This window comes from Vanessa atalanta, chromosome 13 (genome assembly GCF_905147765.1).
Source record: "Vanessa atalanta chromosome 13, ilVanAtal1.2, whole genome shotgun sequence".
Taxonomy (NCBI): Eukaryota; Metazoa; Arthropoda; class Insecta; order Lepidoptera; family Nymphalidae; genus Vanessa; species Vanessa atalanta.
The window spans coordinates 5,530,755-5,544,244 of NC_061883.1; the positions used below are offsets into that span (position 1 = coordinate 5,530,755).

The 13,490-nt window shown below is 29.3% G+C and overlaps 2 protein-coding genes across 2 annotated transcripts; one reads left to right on the plus strand and one right to left on the minus strand.

Annotated features, from left to right (window-relative positions):
- The first annotated feature begins 113 nt into the window (after positions 1 to 113).
- Positions 114 to 4,075, plus strand: LOC125068515 (conserved oligomeric Golgi complex subunit 8). The gene is made up of 7 exons (XM_047677695.1): positions 114 to 308; positions 461 to 767; positions 1,167 to 1,332; positions 1,420 to 1,515; positions 1,589 to 1,766; positions 2,092 to 2,255; positions 2,775 to 4,075. The coding sequence occupies exons 1-7, from the start codon at positions 251 to 253 to the stop codon at positions 3,462 to 3,464; spliced, it is 1,659 nt and encodes a 552-aa protein (XP_047533651.1). The 5' UTR covers positions 114 to 250; the 3' UTR covers positions 3,465 to 4,075.
- A 24-nt stretch (positions 4,076 to 4,099) lies between these two features.
- Positions 4,100 to 13,390, minus strand: LOC125068512 (DNA repair protein RAD50). The gene is made up of 22 exons (XM_047677690.1): positions 12,942 to 13,390; positions 12,452 to 12,635; positions 12,174 to 12,359; positions 11,720 to 11,933; positions 11,507 to 11,598; positions 11,139 to 11,348; positions 10,011 to 10,177; positions 9,725 to 9,873; positions 9,492 to 9,606; positions 8,937 to 9,173; positions 8,613 to 8,771; positions 8,093 to 8,206; positions 7,808 to 8,005; positions 7,336 to 7,482; positions 6,763 to 6,978; positions 6,299 to 6,459; positions 5,821 to 6,055; positions 5,340 to 5,546; positions 4,972 to 5,168; positions 4,789 to 4,893; positions 4,602 to 4,718; positions 4,100 to 4,514 (listed from the first exon to the last, which is right to left on the minus strand). The coding sequence occupies exons 1-22, from the start codon at positions 13,194 to 13,196 to the stop codon at positions 4,268 to 4,270; spliced, it is 3,912 nt and encodes a 1,303-aa protein (XP_047533646.1). The 5' UTR covers positions 13,197 to 13,390; the 3' UTR covers positions 4,100 to 4,267.
- Positions 13,391 to 13,490: the final 100 nt, after the last annotated feature.

Consider the following 13,490-nt stretch of genomic DNA (forward strand, 5'->3'; position numbering starts at 1 on the left):
AATAATTTGCAGATACTTAGATTACTAAAAGTAATATACACCTTAATTTATTGGTCTTTTCAAGGTTTTTATTATATACTTAAGAGTTAAAATGTTGCCGTTTGACACTTGTATTGACATTGACGTAATACGTATTGGTAAACTGTTTATCTCGTCAGAGTTAAATTTTACTATAGCTTTACTAATGGTAATTTTTCATTAATTAATAATTTGTAACAATTGTTACCTGGCAGTCGTTAGGTAGTTTTTCATGATGGCTCAAGAATTAAAGGATTTATGTCAACTGTTGTTTCCTGACTCTACTACAGGTACATAATAGATGGTTTTAAAAATATCTTTAGATAATCTTTTTCGTACAAAAATATTTATTACACAGACATTTTTATTATTTTTTGTACGATTAGTATATTTAAAGAAAACTCAATATTTACAAATATTGTATGATATTGTTGTTTTTCAGAAAATGCAGAATATTTTAGTGATATAACTGACTATATAAAGAAATTGGGATCTCAAAATTGGGATCAAGTAAGAAGTGAGCCTGATAGATTAAGCGAAGAGATGAAACATCTTACTGAACAAACACAGGATTTAGCATTTACTAATTATAAAACTTTTGTGGAGACTGCTGATATTTCCAGAACTATTATGAAGGATTTGGTGAAGTCTAAGGAGTCACTCACAAATTTATTAGATTCAACACCAGAATTTGTACAGCAATGTGAGAATTTTTCACAAGTAGCTGGAAATATTGTTCAAGAAAAGAGGTTAGATATAAATTTCTATAAGTCACAATTTTCAGGGAAACAGAAAATACCTAAACCCAACCTAACTCCTGCCCCACTACCTTTCCTTTTATAAAATAGATAGGCAGATGAAATAATGAGCCATCTGATGGTAAGTAGCTATTATCACCCATAGACATTCCTTCATTACCAATGTGCCACCAACCATGGGAACTGCAATGTTATGTCCCTTGTGCCTCTCTAGCTACAGGGGTTCACCTGTAACTACATCAAGTATTGTTGTGTGGCATTATACACAGCCCTACTATAAAGTAAATTGTTGTTACATAGTTCATATAAGTTGAAACAAAATCACATCAGTTAATATTGGTTATGTGGAACTGAATTATTTGATTTGAGATACATTACTTAAAATTTCAGGAGATATAGTAGCATTAGAAATCAAAGTGACAAGTTATTGGAGCTGTTAGAGCTACCATCATTGATGCGTGAAGCTCTCAATGCTGAAGACTATGAAAGTGCATTGGATATTTTTGCTTTTATTCGTAATCTATCAAAAAGGTATTCTGAAATACCAATAGTGCAGGTATAATATTAAAAATCTAAAGTACAACTTAATAGACATGGAAGATTTAGTTTTAAAAATTACTAATTATATTTTGTTTGATTGTAGAGTACCACCAGTGAAATCATGACTTTATGGTTTGAAACACTCTATCATTTATTTAATCAGCTTCATTATGACTTACCTCTACCTCAGTGCTTACAGGTAAGTCAAGAAATTATCAAATATTAAATAAAGTATTTATAGGTTCAAATATTTTTGTCTTTTGTTTTCCTAGATACTAGGTTACTTACGTAGAGCAAATACTGTGTTTAAATCTACTGATGATGAGCAAAATAGACTATCAGTAACTGGAAAAACAAGCAATGTCAATTCAGATGGATTACATTTACATTTCCTAAAAGCAAGAAATGCTTGGTTTGACAAAGCACTTGAAGATGCGAGAAATACAGAAAGTATGTACATTATTTATTATTATGTAACTTTTTTTAGAATTTTATTTAATAATTTAGAAATTTTAACTATACTATATTAAAAAATTTACTGCAAAATTGATATGGTATTTGTAACAGAGTTGAAATTACTTTCAAAGAATTTTGATTAAAAATAAAAAGACTTTAATAATGGCTGTAGACACTTCGTTAATCGTTATGTGTACACTGTTTATTTGAATCATTCAACTGCACTGTGCAGTTCCAACTAAAATAGAAGTTCAATGTAAGATAAAATGATTGATAAATATTATTATTATCAATTTATGTTATTTAATATTTATTATAGTACCCGAGAAGGTCTTGAGAAGAATAGTAGAGTTGCATAGAGTTCATTTGTTTAATGTTATAACTCAACACAAATCTATATTTCTTTCGGATACTCAAGAGTCTAAAGTAAAAGATGATGAATTAAGTGGTACCAGTGCTTTATCTTGTTGGCTGAAACAAAAGGTAAAAATGATGCTATTACTTATTACTTTTATATTTCTTTGATGAGAGTACATTTAAATTTTAGTAATGATCAATATTTATATTATAAATAAAAAGAAAATCTATCTTCATGCTAAATTAAATTTAACCTGACCCCTTGTAATGTGTGAGTTCAAATAAAAACACATAAACATATTTTTTATTAAGTCTGACATAATAAACATGAACATTCTTCATATTTTGTATAATATATAGTCATATATGATTGGTTGATCAGAGCAATTTTTCGGAATGAAGTTATATTTGCTCAGCGAATCTGGTAGACTAGCAAGTGAAAACCACCAAATACACCATTCTATAAACTGTAATATGATCAATGACCATACAAAATATTGTAATTAAACAAATTGCGAGTGGGCAATGCACATTAAAATGCAACAACATACATGACTGACAGATTGTGAGTTTCAACTATGTCTCAAGCTTATATTAAAATGACATATTATATATTTATAAAAATTTCTTTTGTTTTCTTTATAGGTGGAAAGTTTGGGTCAAATATTAAATCAAGATCTTTGGAGAGAAGATGAATCAAGCTTTGAATCTTTATTGAATCAATGCATGTATCTTTGCCTTTCATTTGGTAGAGTTGGTGCTGATTTAAGATGTGTATTAACACCTTTGTTTCGCAATAATATTTTAATGCAATTCAATGTTGGCATAGACAAAGTTGACACTCAATTTGAATATCAAATGAAAACTTACAAAGTACCAAGTATAAAGAATGTACCCAGACCCCCAAACGAAAATATGGCATCTGGTCCACCTGAGAACTTGTTAGACTATTATCCTTTAGCAGAATATTGCAATGGCATGTTAACAGTTTTAAATTCTCTTCGTTTGACAGCTCCATTAAATATTGTGAAGGATGTGTATCGAGGTTTTAAAAAGTCTTTTGACAAAGCTGCACAGATCTTAGTGGCATTTTACCACAGAGAACAACAAGCTTTTACTGAGATAGAGAAGCAAAATTTTATATCTCTCTGTGTTTGTTTCACTGAAGACTTAGTACCGTATATAGCAAAGTGTTTGTCACAATCATTTCCTTCAAATCAAATAGCTGAATTGTTAGGAATTACATTATCTGTTTTACAAGAAAGCAAAGCATTACATTTAGATCAAACTGAAATTTGTAAGCCATTAAATACTATTACAGGCCTTATTATGTAAATAAGATATTTATTATTGTATATGATTCACATCAAATACAATTCACCATTCATAATAAGGTCCATTCCTTCATAATCTAGTGTATTCATATTTTAACACTATATTTGTATATACATAAATAGGGTAAAATTTATTTATTTAATACATAATAAATCGACGATGCTAAAAGGCTTGGCAATTATGGCATCATCGCCGTTCCATTATGATTTTAGTTTAAGCTAGGATTCCACTGCTGGTAGTCAATGTACCTGTGACTGAATTTCATTAGTCACATTTGAAACTATGTTTAACCACAGTGATCTAGAAATAATACAATAATTTTAACTATATATATAAATTAAAGCATTTTTATTTAAATTTGCGCATTGTCTGTGTTCCAAAAAAGAAAAGGAAGGAAAAGATATAACGATTATTGACTCACTTACAAAAAGTAAACTAGTAGTAAGCAGTCCATGTGGCTGTTCAAATGCATTTTCTTTTAATATCCTTTCCATGAAAAACCTTTGTTTAGAAATGGAAATCTAAATTAAGTTTTGCAGTGAAAACATTGTTGTTACATGTTAGATTATTTTAAAGCCATATTGGGTATTGTTGCTCAGTTGTTGTTTTATTAAATAAATAATAAAAGAGAAATATGCATAATATAAAAAAGCTTTTATTTCTATATAACTGAACTTGTTCTTATATCTCATAATATATAAGGCACTTTGCCTACTTAAAAACGAATAATAACAAAAAAACAAAAAACAGGAGGAATAGTTTGATTATTCCTTAAATATATCCAAAACTATTTATTGATTTATTTAGGAGAATCTTATTTTTTTTACTCTAGATTTGCCTTCTTCATTTCTAGATACTTCATAATAATGCGTAACTTTATCAATGTTTCCTAATGATTCAATAAATTCTTTATCATGTGTAATAATAACAAACATGAAATTCTTTTGAGTCATTCTTTCTTGAACAATTTCACCAAGTGCTGAACATAGACTTTTAATGTTTTCTTGGTCTAAATTAGTAGTTGGTTCATCTAAAGCTAATATGCCGAATCTGAAATTTTTTACATTTTTAAGTAATATATTTTTGTTTTTTAAAAGTTTCTTTTTTTAATGTAGACTTGTTTATAGCTAAATTTACCTGGAGCTGAATGTTTCTGCTAAAGCCAGTCTGATTATCAGACAAGCTAAAACCTTCTGGCCAGCACTACAACGTCCTCTCATATCAATCTCGACACCATTTTTACACTGTATCACTCTAAAATTAAATGTGAAGATTAATCAACAATATATTTTCTCATGTTCTAAATTTACAATAATTTTCGTACCTGTAGTCATATTTACGTCTTTCGGAATCTGCTGACATACTACCCTCAGTCTTTATTTCAATGTAATCTATATCATTACCCCTGTATATTTTTCTCCACATCTCCCTAAAAAATGTATATGTCAATGTAAGTCGAAATAACTAAAAGTCGCACAATACTATTCATAGTTTTATATATATTTACCTAATTATAAGATTAATATTTTCCATTTTTTCTCTATGAAATTCCATCAGACACTTTTCTAAAGCAACAGAGTAATCTCTAATATCCTTATCAACTGCTTTAGTAACATGAAGTTCATAATATTTTTCTCTATATTTAATTTCAATGTCTTTGTTCTGTGTTTTTTTTAGTTCTAGTTTATTTTGTTTCAGTCTTTCCTATAAAGATAATACATTTTTTATTCAATTCTCATTAAATTTCCAATTACATCTAATTAAAAATTTACTTGTAATCAAGCAAATTTTTGCTTATTCATATTCATTTTGTAATCCATCATTCAAAATATTAGTATTTATATATAAAGAAAACAACAAAGAAAATTAAAAAACCTTGAGTTCATCGAGTTTACCCTCTGTCTGAGCTTTTTCTCTGAATATTTTAGTTTGTTTTATTATCAAAGGTTCTTTTTCCGAAATCATATCCACATTGACTCCACTGAGTTTTTCTTTAATATCTGCCAAATCTTTCTCACAAGTCTCTATCTCTTTTTGTGCTGTACGCAGCTTTAAATTGTCTTCTAAGTTTCGTTTGTAAATCTAAAAACAAAAAAGGCGAGTCTAAAGCATGTTTCCCTATTTTATGAAGTGGATGACGGAAGATGAATTGGCTGAGGTGTCATTCAGGTCGTTGAATTAATACAACTTAACTGTTTAACAGTAAGTTTTTAGTCTATAATAATTGGGTACACACAGTGATGCCCCAAAGATCATGATGACTTTTGCTGACATTTAGAATTTACTTTAATAAATAAATTATTATCACAACAGCATTGATAGCAAAAAAAATGCTATTTATAAAGAAAAAATGTACCTCTTGCTTAGCTAGTTCATCTTTTAAACTGTCAATCTTCTTTGTAAGTGTGTCTCTGTCAATCATTATTTGCTTTTGTCTGGCTAGTAACTTTTCATTGGCTTCTTTAATTTTGTCCATTTCTCTTTGAAGATTTCTTTCTTTATGTTGCCTTATTTCTAAATCAATTGCCCTCAACTTTTCATATGCATTCATAACTTTAACTATGAAACTGTTTTTCGATTCTATTTCAGATCTGTGATGGGAAAAAAAATTATACACTTAGAATTATTTTTTTTCGATTTAATTATACTGTTTACATTTTAAAAGAGCAGCATTGATTGGACTGTTGAATGAGCAGCAATTTACCAACCCAGAAAGGAACTAATAAAACTTGTTAAGATTTAAAGACATTTCACTGCCCTTTTTATAATTTATTTAAATATTTTTTAATAATTTGTATAAAATTAATTAGACAATCAAAGTAAGAACTAATTACCTGTTCTTTTTCACTACTTCATTCTTTGTCTTTTCTTTTTCTTTGAGTTCTGCTTCTAAAGGTTCTATACCTTCTCTGAACTCTTTCAGTTCATTCGTAAACTTTTCAATGTTGGTTTCCATTAATTTTTGTTTTTCTTGCAAGTTGCACAGTTCTTGTACCTAATTGAAATATAATAATTTTTTTAGTTATAACGTAAATATTGATTATTTCATTTTATTCAATCATGCTTATTTTGGCAAGTAACTAACTCACCAATCAGTATGGTATGGAGAGGGTTGAGCTGTATTTAAATTACTTTTAATTAAAATATGTACTTGGTACTTAAATTACTTCCTAAAAATTTAATTTTAAGTGTTTCAAATATCTGACTCCGACGATAATCACAAAAATTAATATTTTTCAAAAATAAAATTAGTTTGGTTTAGGCAAAACTAAGTAAGCTAATAATCATTTTTAGCAACCTTTTTCTGAATATTGAGCAATTCCTCCTTCAACTTATTCTTCTTGTCGATGGCGGCCTGCAGTCGCTTGTTGTATGCGTTAAGGCGCGACTGCGCGGCTCGGGAGCTCGCCCGTAGCGCACTTATCTTCTGACGGAGCTCGCTCTGCTTGGCTGTGGCGTCATCCAGGGAGATGTCCGAAACGAAGTCAGCACATGTAGCCTTTATGGCTTCCAGCTGCGTAAGGATGTTACTCACTATTTATAGATTTTTTCGTGAAACTTTCATCGAATATAATGTTATAAATTTATAATATATAAATATAAATTCATTAAATTTGATATAAACTTTTTATTGTAAATATTACATAAAGATGAAATAAAATTATTCCTTTAGAAATAATTGCTGCCGTATCGAAAAAGGTCCTTGGACAAAAATAATATTCTGTACTGAAAATACTTCAGACAATTTAGTCACTGGAGATTCCGTTGCATGTTTTAAAAGTGAAATATTTAATTCAATGTATACATATGTTTAAGAGACAGAAAATAAATTGGACTTCGGACAGTCCGAGGCGATCGCCTCTGCACTCGCCTGCTGCGCGGCGGCGGCGCGCTCGGCGGCGCTGCGGTCGAGCAGCGGCATGTCGCCCAGCAGCGCGCGCGCGCCCGCCGCGCGCCTCTCGGGCTCGGCCGCGCTCAGCGACAATTCCTCCACTTCCTCCGACAAACTTGATATTTGCTGGTGAACAAAACATTCAAAACGGTGGTTTTAAACAACCTTCATCAATTCGCTAATGTATCACTTGTATCACAAGACGATGTCAGTATGTAAGACGTAAACAAATCTACTTTACTTTCATCCCTCGTGTCGATTTGAAACTTTTAAATGATATATAATTTGAATGATAGTACAATAATTAGGCCCCATCGAGCTCCCATGTAATCCGCTTTAATATGGTTTAAAAGTATACTCAGTCGTATTTGATATTGATAATTTTTTTTTTAATTATAAAGCATGTTATATAATTATTTATAACTTAATAGAATCATATTTCTATATCTACCTTCTCGATTTCACTCAAACGTTTTTCGAGTTGAGGTATTTCTTTCTCTTTTAAGCTAACTATTTTGTCGTTCAGAGACCTCAGGCTTAATAAGTCATCTTTTTTAGCGGAAGCCCTCTGCAGCTCCTCAGTGACCTTTTCCAATTTAGCTGGCACATTCAAAACTTGTGTAGTTAGCTGAGATATTAGATCTGTAACCTAAAAAAATATATATTCAATAATAAAAGATTATTAAATATTCTATTGTTTCTTTTATACACTAAACGAAAGAAAGGTCATACATACCTCGTTCTCAGCATCAAACCCACGATTACACAAGGGACAGCATTTGTTATCTTTAATTTGTCCTTTATATTTTGTTATGATAAACATTGACGATTGCAGCACATTTTGTTCGTCCTGTAATTTAATATGAAATTTGTAATTGTAGGACTACTAAGAACTCCTTATCGACGTATATAAAAATTTTATACAATTTTGTACGCTCTCTTAAATTTATATCTCGAGTACATCATTTCGTTTTTCAAATGGTCTTTGTATAGTAATTCATCATATACAAATCAAATCAAATTACTCTTTATTGTACACCAATAAACACGTACATAAGTCACATTCAAGAAAGATGCACAAGAGACCTCATCGTTAAAACAGCGATTTCTTCTAGCGAATTTACTTACTTTACGTAAAAAAATGAATAAACCATCCAGGCGAACAATTGAATTTAGAATGAATTTAGAACCCCTGATGATGATTATTAAAGCTTGCGTCTCTGTAAGGTACACTTTTAATCCAAATAAACAAGTACCTGCAGCTTGTCGACGCTGGCGGAGATCTTGTCGAGCGCGACGTCGTAGGAGTGCGCGCCGCACGCCGCGTACACGCGGTCCTCGGCACGCGTCAGCTCGTCGCGGCGCTCGCCCAGCTGCTCGCGAGCGTGCTTGCGATCCGCTTCCAACCGCGTTATCTACTTGAGGCTATACTATTTATTCTGAACTGAAGTCAAATCGCTGAAGGATTTTTTATTCATTGGGAAATTTAGCTGACTATAAATGATATTAAGATAATTAGATGACCAGAGTCATAATGGATGTGTGTAATAAAATAATATAGTGAAAAATTTGTTTATTACCTCATTTTGCTTCTCGGTTATCTTACTCTTCATTGATTCCAATTCATTCCTTATTTCACATTCGAGTTTGTTGATTGTTATTGCGAAGTTTTTTTCAGGCATGCTTCCCAATAATTCCGTAATTGCTGACTTATGTTTATTTTTTAAAACATTTAATTGTTTTTCTTTTTGTTTGAATGACTCTTCTATCATATCCTTTTCCTTTAATTTTGAACTTTGTTTTTGTAATTCTGTAACCTAATAAATAAAAAAAATGTTTAAATTGGCTCATTTAATACCTTGTAAGAACAACTCATTTAGATAAGCTAATTTTATTAATAAATTAAGATGTACACAAACAGGACTATACATAATGGCAGTACTTGATCAATACCTACATTATTTGAGGATATAAAATAAATATTCTAGGGTTAGAAAAGTTATTATCTAGAATCTGCTCAGTGAAATTAACCAAATTAAAAAGGAAATTATTTCTGTTATTATTGCGAATTTTTGAAAGTCTTCTCATATAAATGATAAGAAAAATACTTTGAAGTATTCTGCTACTAAAAATACCTTTTCACTAAGTTTTTCAAGTTCATTCTCATGTTCTTCCATAAGTTTTTCATCTGTGATAATTTCTTTTTGACATTCATCAGAATTTAGTTCATTGACTGCTTTCTCATAATCTCTTAAATTAAAATAATATAAAATTAATATTCCTTGCAATTTTTAAGCAAAATTTAAATTGAACTTAAGATATCAAAAAGTAATTTTTAAATAATAAAGAAAAAAAATCTTAGTCTTACTCTTCAGCTGTTTTTAATTTTTCTTCTAAAACTTCTAATTTCTGTTTAGACTTTGTAGCTTCATTAATCTGTTTCTGTATTTTAGCAATTTCTTTTTTCGTTGTTTGTATTTCTGATTCTTTATTGGATATTTTTTGTTTGTGACGTGACTATAATAAAAAAAAATAATATAAAAAAGTGTCTGATGAGTCAAGTCTGTTCAATTTACTATTAGGATTGAATGGTAGAGATTGTCTTTTGGCACATAAATGTTTTTTTTTTTTTAAATAAAAATTGCTGAACTAACCAGAATGTCACGACTATTATCAACAAGTTTCTGAAGTTCTTTTTCCTCTACATCAGACGCCGCCTTCTCCTCCCTCAGTTTATTCTGCAACTCTTCAATTTTCTCATTTATGGAACTTATTCCATTTACTGCTTGATCATTTGTTTCTATTTTCTCTAATTGTAACTCTTGAAAAGAAATTTGTAAATAAGTATTGATGATTTGGCAAAAAAAAAACATAACTTTTGCTAATTATTTAAGACTAATTACACACTGCTACTTTTTGTAATAACATCGAAGGTTTTTTAAACACGCTACTCCCATTTTAACGGGATGAATTACTTAAAAAAGTCACATGTGTATGCCTAAATATTAAATAAATATTTCCTATGTACAATATATATATATATATATTTAATCATTTCAATTGAAAGGCAAAACAAAGGTGAAAGGTATAATAAAATTAATATATAATTATTTATATTATCATAGCATTAAAATTATTTTTATTTATATACAATGAACTGCATGGCAACACGACCTTATTGGGTTATATGATTATCGACAAAACTTTAAAAATGAATAAAAATTTTGGAAAAAAAAACTTATTTCAAAACAAAGTTTCACAGTCACTGGTATTAGCATTATTATATAGTATTAGCATATATATATATATATATATATATATATTTAATCATTTCAATTGAAAGGCAAAACAAAGGTGAAAGGTATAATAAAATTAATATATAATTATTTATATTATCATAGCATTAAAATTATTTTTATTTATATACAATGAACTGCATGGCAACACGACCTTATTGGGTTATATGATTATCGACAAAACTTTAAAAATGAATAAAAATTTTGGAAAAAAAAAACTTATTTCAAAACAAAATTTCACAGTCACTGGTATTAGCATTTTTTAGTGAATTATTTAGTAATTAAAGATTTACTCTTTATACAAGCCAAATTTTACTTCTTATTATGCATAATTAAATTATTTAATAAAATTTATATTAAAATATTGACTGGTGATTGACTGTCTGTTTATTAAAATGTTTAAAAACACAACTTAATTATATTCTGTAATTTGTTATGTGAATAGGTACAATTACAACAACTAACAGTACTTCAAATATTAATTACCGGCAAGTGTAGCGGTATCAACAATCATAACATTTCGCTTGTCAATTTTATCTTGATTCTGGCTTTCCAACAAGATTAATTTGTTAAATTTTACTTCATTTAATGTCTTCTCATTGGCGATTCTCTCTTCTTCCTTATTGAATGAGAAGTTTTTCTTGTATGAGTCTTCTAACTCTGCTTGTTTTGTCTTTGTAGTTGCTCCATAGTTAGCTTTAAGGTATTAAACATGAACTTTTATTAAGAAAAAAAAGTTTAAAGATAAATAAAATTATTTAAGGTTCATTTTTTAATAATATAATTACTATCAATAGATGCCTGATATCTGATTTAAAACAAATATTTTTTAATAAAGCTAACATAGTAGGTACCTATACTCTCCTGGAGTTCTGCTAGTGAACCTTCAAAGGTACTTTGAATTGATTTTTTTAAATCTTGTTCTGCATTTTTATTCTGTTCCAATCTGCAAATAAATTCTCCATAAAATTATCTCTACTGTATCTATAATCTGGACAAAGTCACCTAAAGTTGTTATGAATGTGATCAAAAATGAATTTATTTTATTCAAGTGCTAAACTTTTAACCTTGTTTTAATTTTATCTCTTTTAGATTCGAAAGCCAATAAATTCTTCTGCAATGTTTCAATAGCATTGATTTTTTCTGTGAGAGGTTTTAGTTCCTGAGAATATTCTGCAATTCGAAGCTCAGCTTCGGATATGCGGGTCTCAGTGTTCACAAGGTCTAGTTTCTTCTTATCCAAATCTTGTTTCTTTTCTGTTAAATGAGCTACACCTTGTTCTAAAGTAAAAAAGAAATTGTAATTTAATTAACTAAAATTTTATACTTTTTTTTATTGGCAACAAGAGATAATGCCTCTATATAATTCAATTTAATTAATAAGCTATTGTGTCAAAGACAATTGTTATTTGTAATGAAACTATCTATATATATATTATAGACAATTACAGTTCTAGAGGAATGATACTTCCACAAAATTTTAACGATATTATATTGAATAGTTATATTTTTTTAACATACCCAACAATTTAATATTAGTTGCATATTCTTTTCTAATTTTCCTAAGACGATCAAAGCAATCACTGTATTTATCAGCATCAAATATCTCATCAAATCTTTCTTTGACTTTCTTTCCTTCATCTAAAGGCCAGCTGGCATCTTCTTGGTGGCAGAATATCACTGAGTTTAAGATAGCTTTTGGCACACCTGTTAAAATTGTGTTAATATGGCAATGAGCTACACAAAAAAAAATGTTTTCTTATTAATCAGATTGTTTTAAAGGTTTTAGTGTAACAAACCTAATTCTTCATGCATCATAAAGTCCAAATCAGCACACCTTGATGATAAATCCTTTGTTTTACCATTGTCATCCACTACTGAAAGAAATGTATCTAATGTTTGGAACTTAGGTTTCTTGTTGTGATAAGCAGTTACTTTCATAGACCTTGAAACTTCCAATTGTTTATCTTTAGCATTAATAATCTGTAAAAATGAGACCAGTGTCACCACTTAGATAAGTAACTAAATTAGAGGTACATTTACCAGTCTATAAAGAATCAAAGTTAACAAATTGTTTAAATGTATAAAAAATATCCTCTTTATAATATTAAACACATATATTTGTCTTTAAGAAGAACCTAAAAGAAGAGAGATTTGTCCAGTCGTACGAAATTTAAAATCTTTAATAAATTATTGGTATTTAATAATAATATTAATTGAGCTTATATCGTGTTAAGATAAAATTATTTTTTTTCGAACCTTATATGGTTGTTTTCAAATAAACCTTACCTTTAACCTGACTTGAGCTAAAACTTCCGTGGACCTATTAACTTTAGCATCATGTACAAAACATTCATTTCGACTACCCGGCGGCATTTGTCCAGTTATGGCATATCGCAAACATTCGATTATTGTAGTTTTCCCACAGCCATTCTGTCCTAATATTAAAGTTAGCGGCTTCTCAAAAGATATACGTTGTTCATCACATTCTTCTGGACCAAAGCTACGAATTCCTCTTACTGCTAGGGATTTAATTCCCGCCATTTATAATCACAATTCACTGTTCAAAGGTGATTACTGATTAGTGTTTTTTTAATGTAAAAATCTAAAAACTATACATGTATATATCATGTATTTAACATAAACGCTGTTTTAGGCACCACCGGTATCTTAATATTTAGAATTTTGGATACAGACAGGAACATCTATGATATGACCACAGATCTTTAATAAAACTGAAAAGTGAAAACATAACAAACCGGCAACCGCAATCCAAAGCGTAAACTCGGCGGTCACAGCATATCACTATAGACTATAAAGAATTTAAAAATAATAATC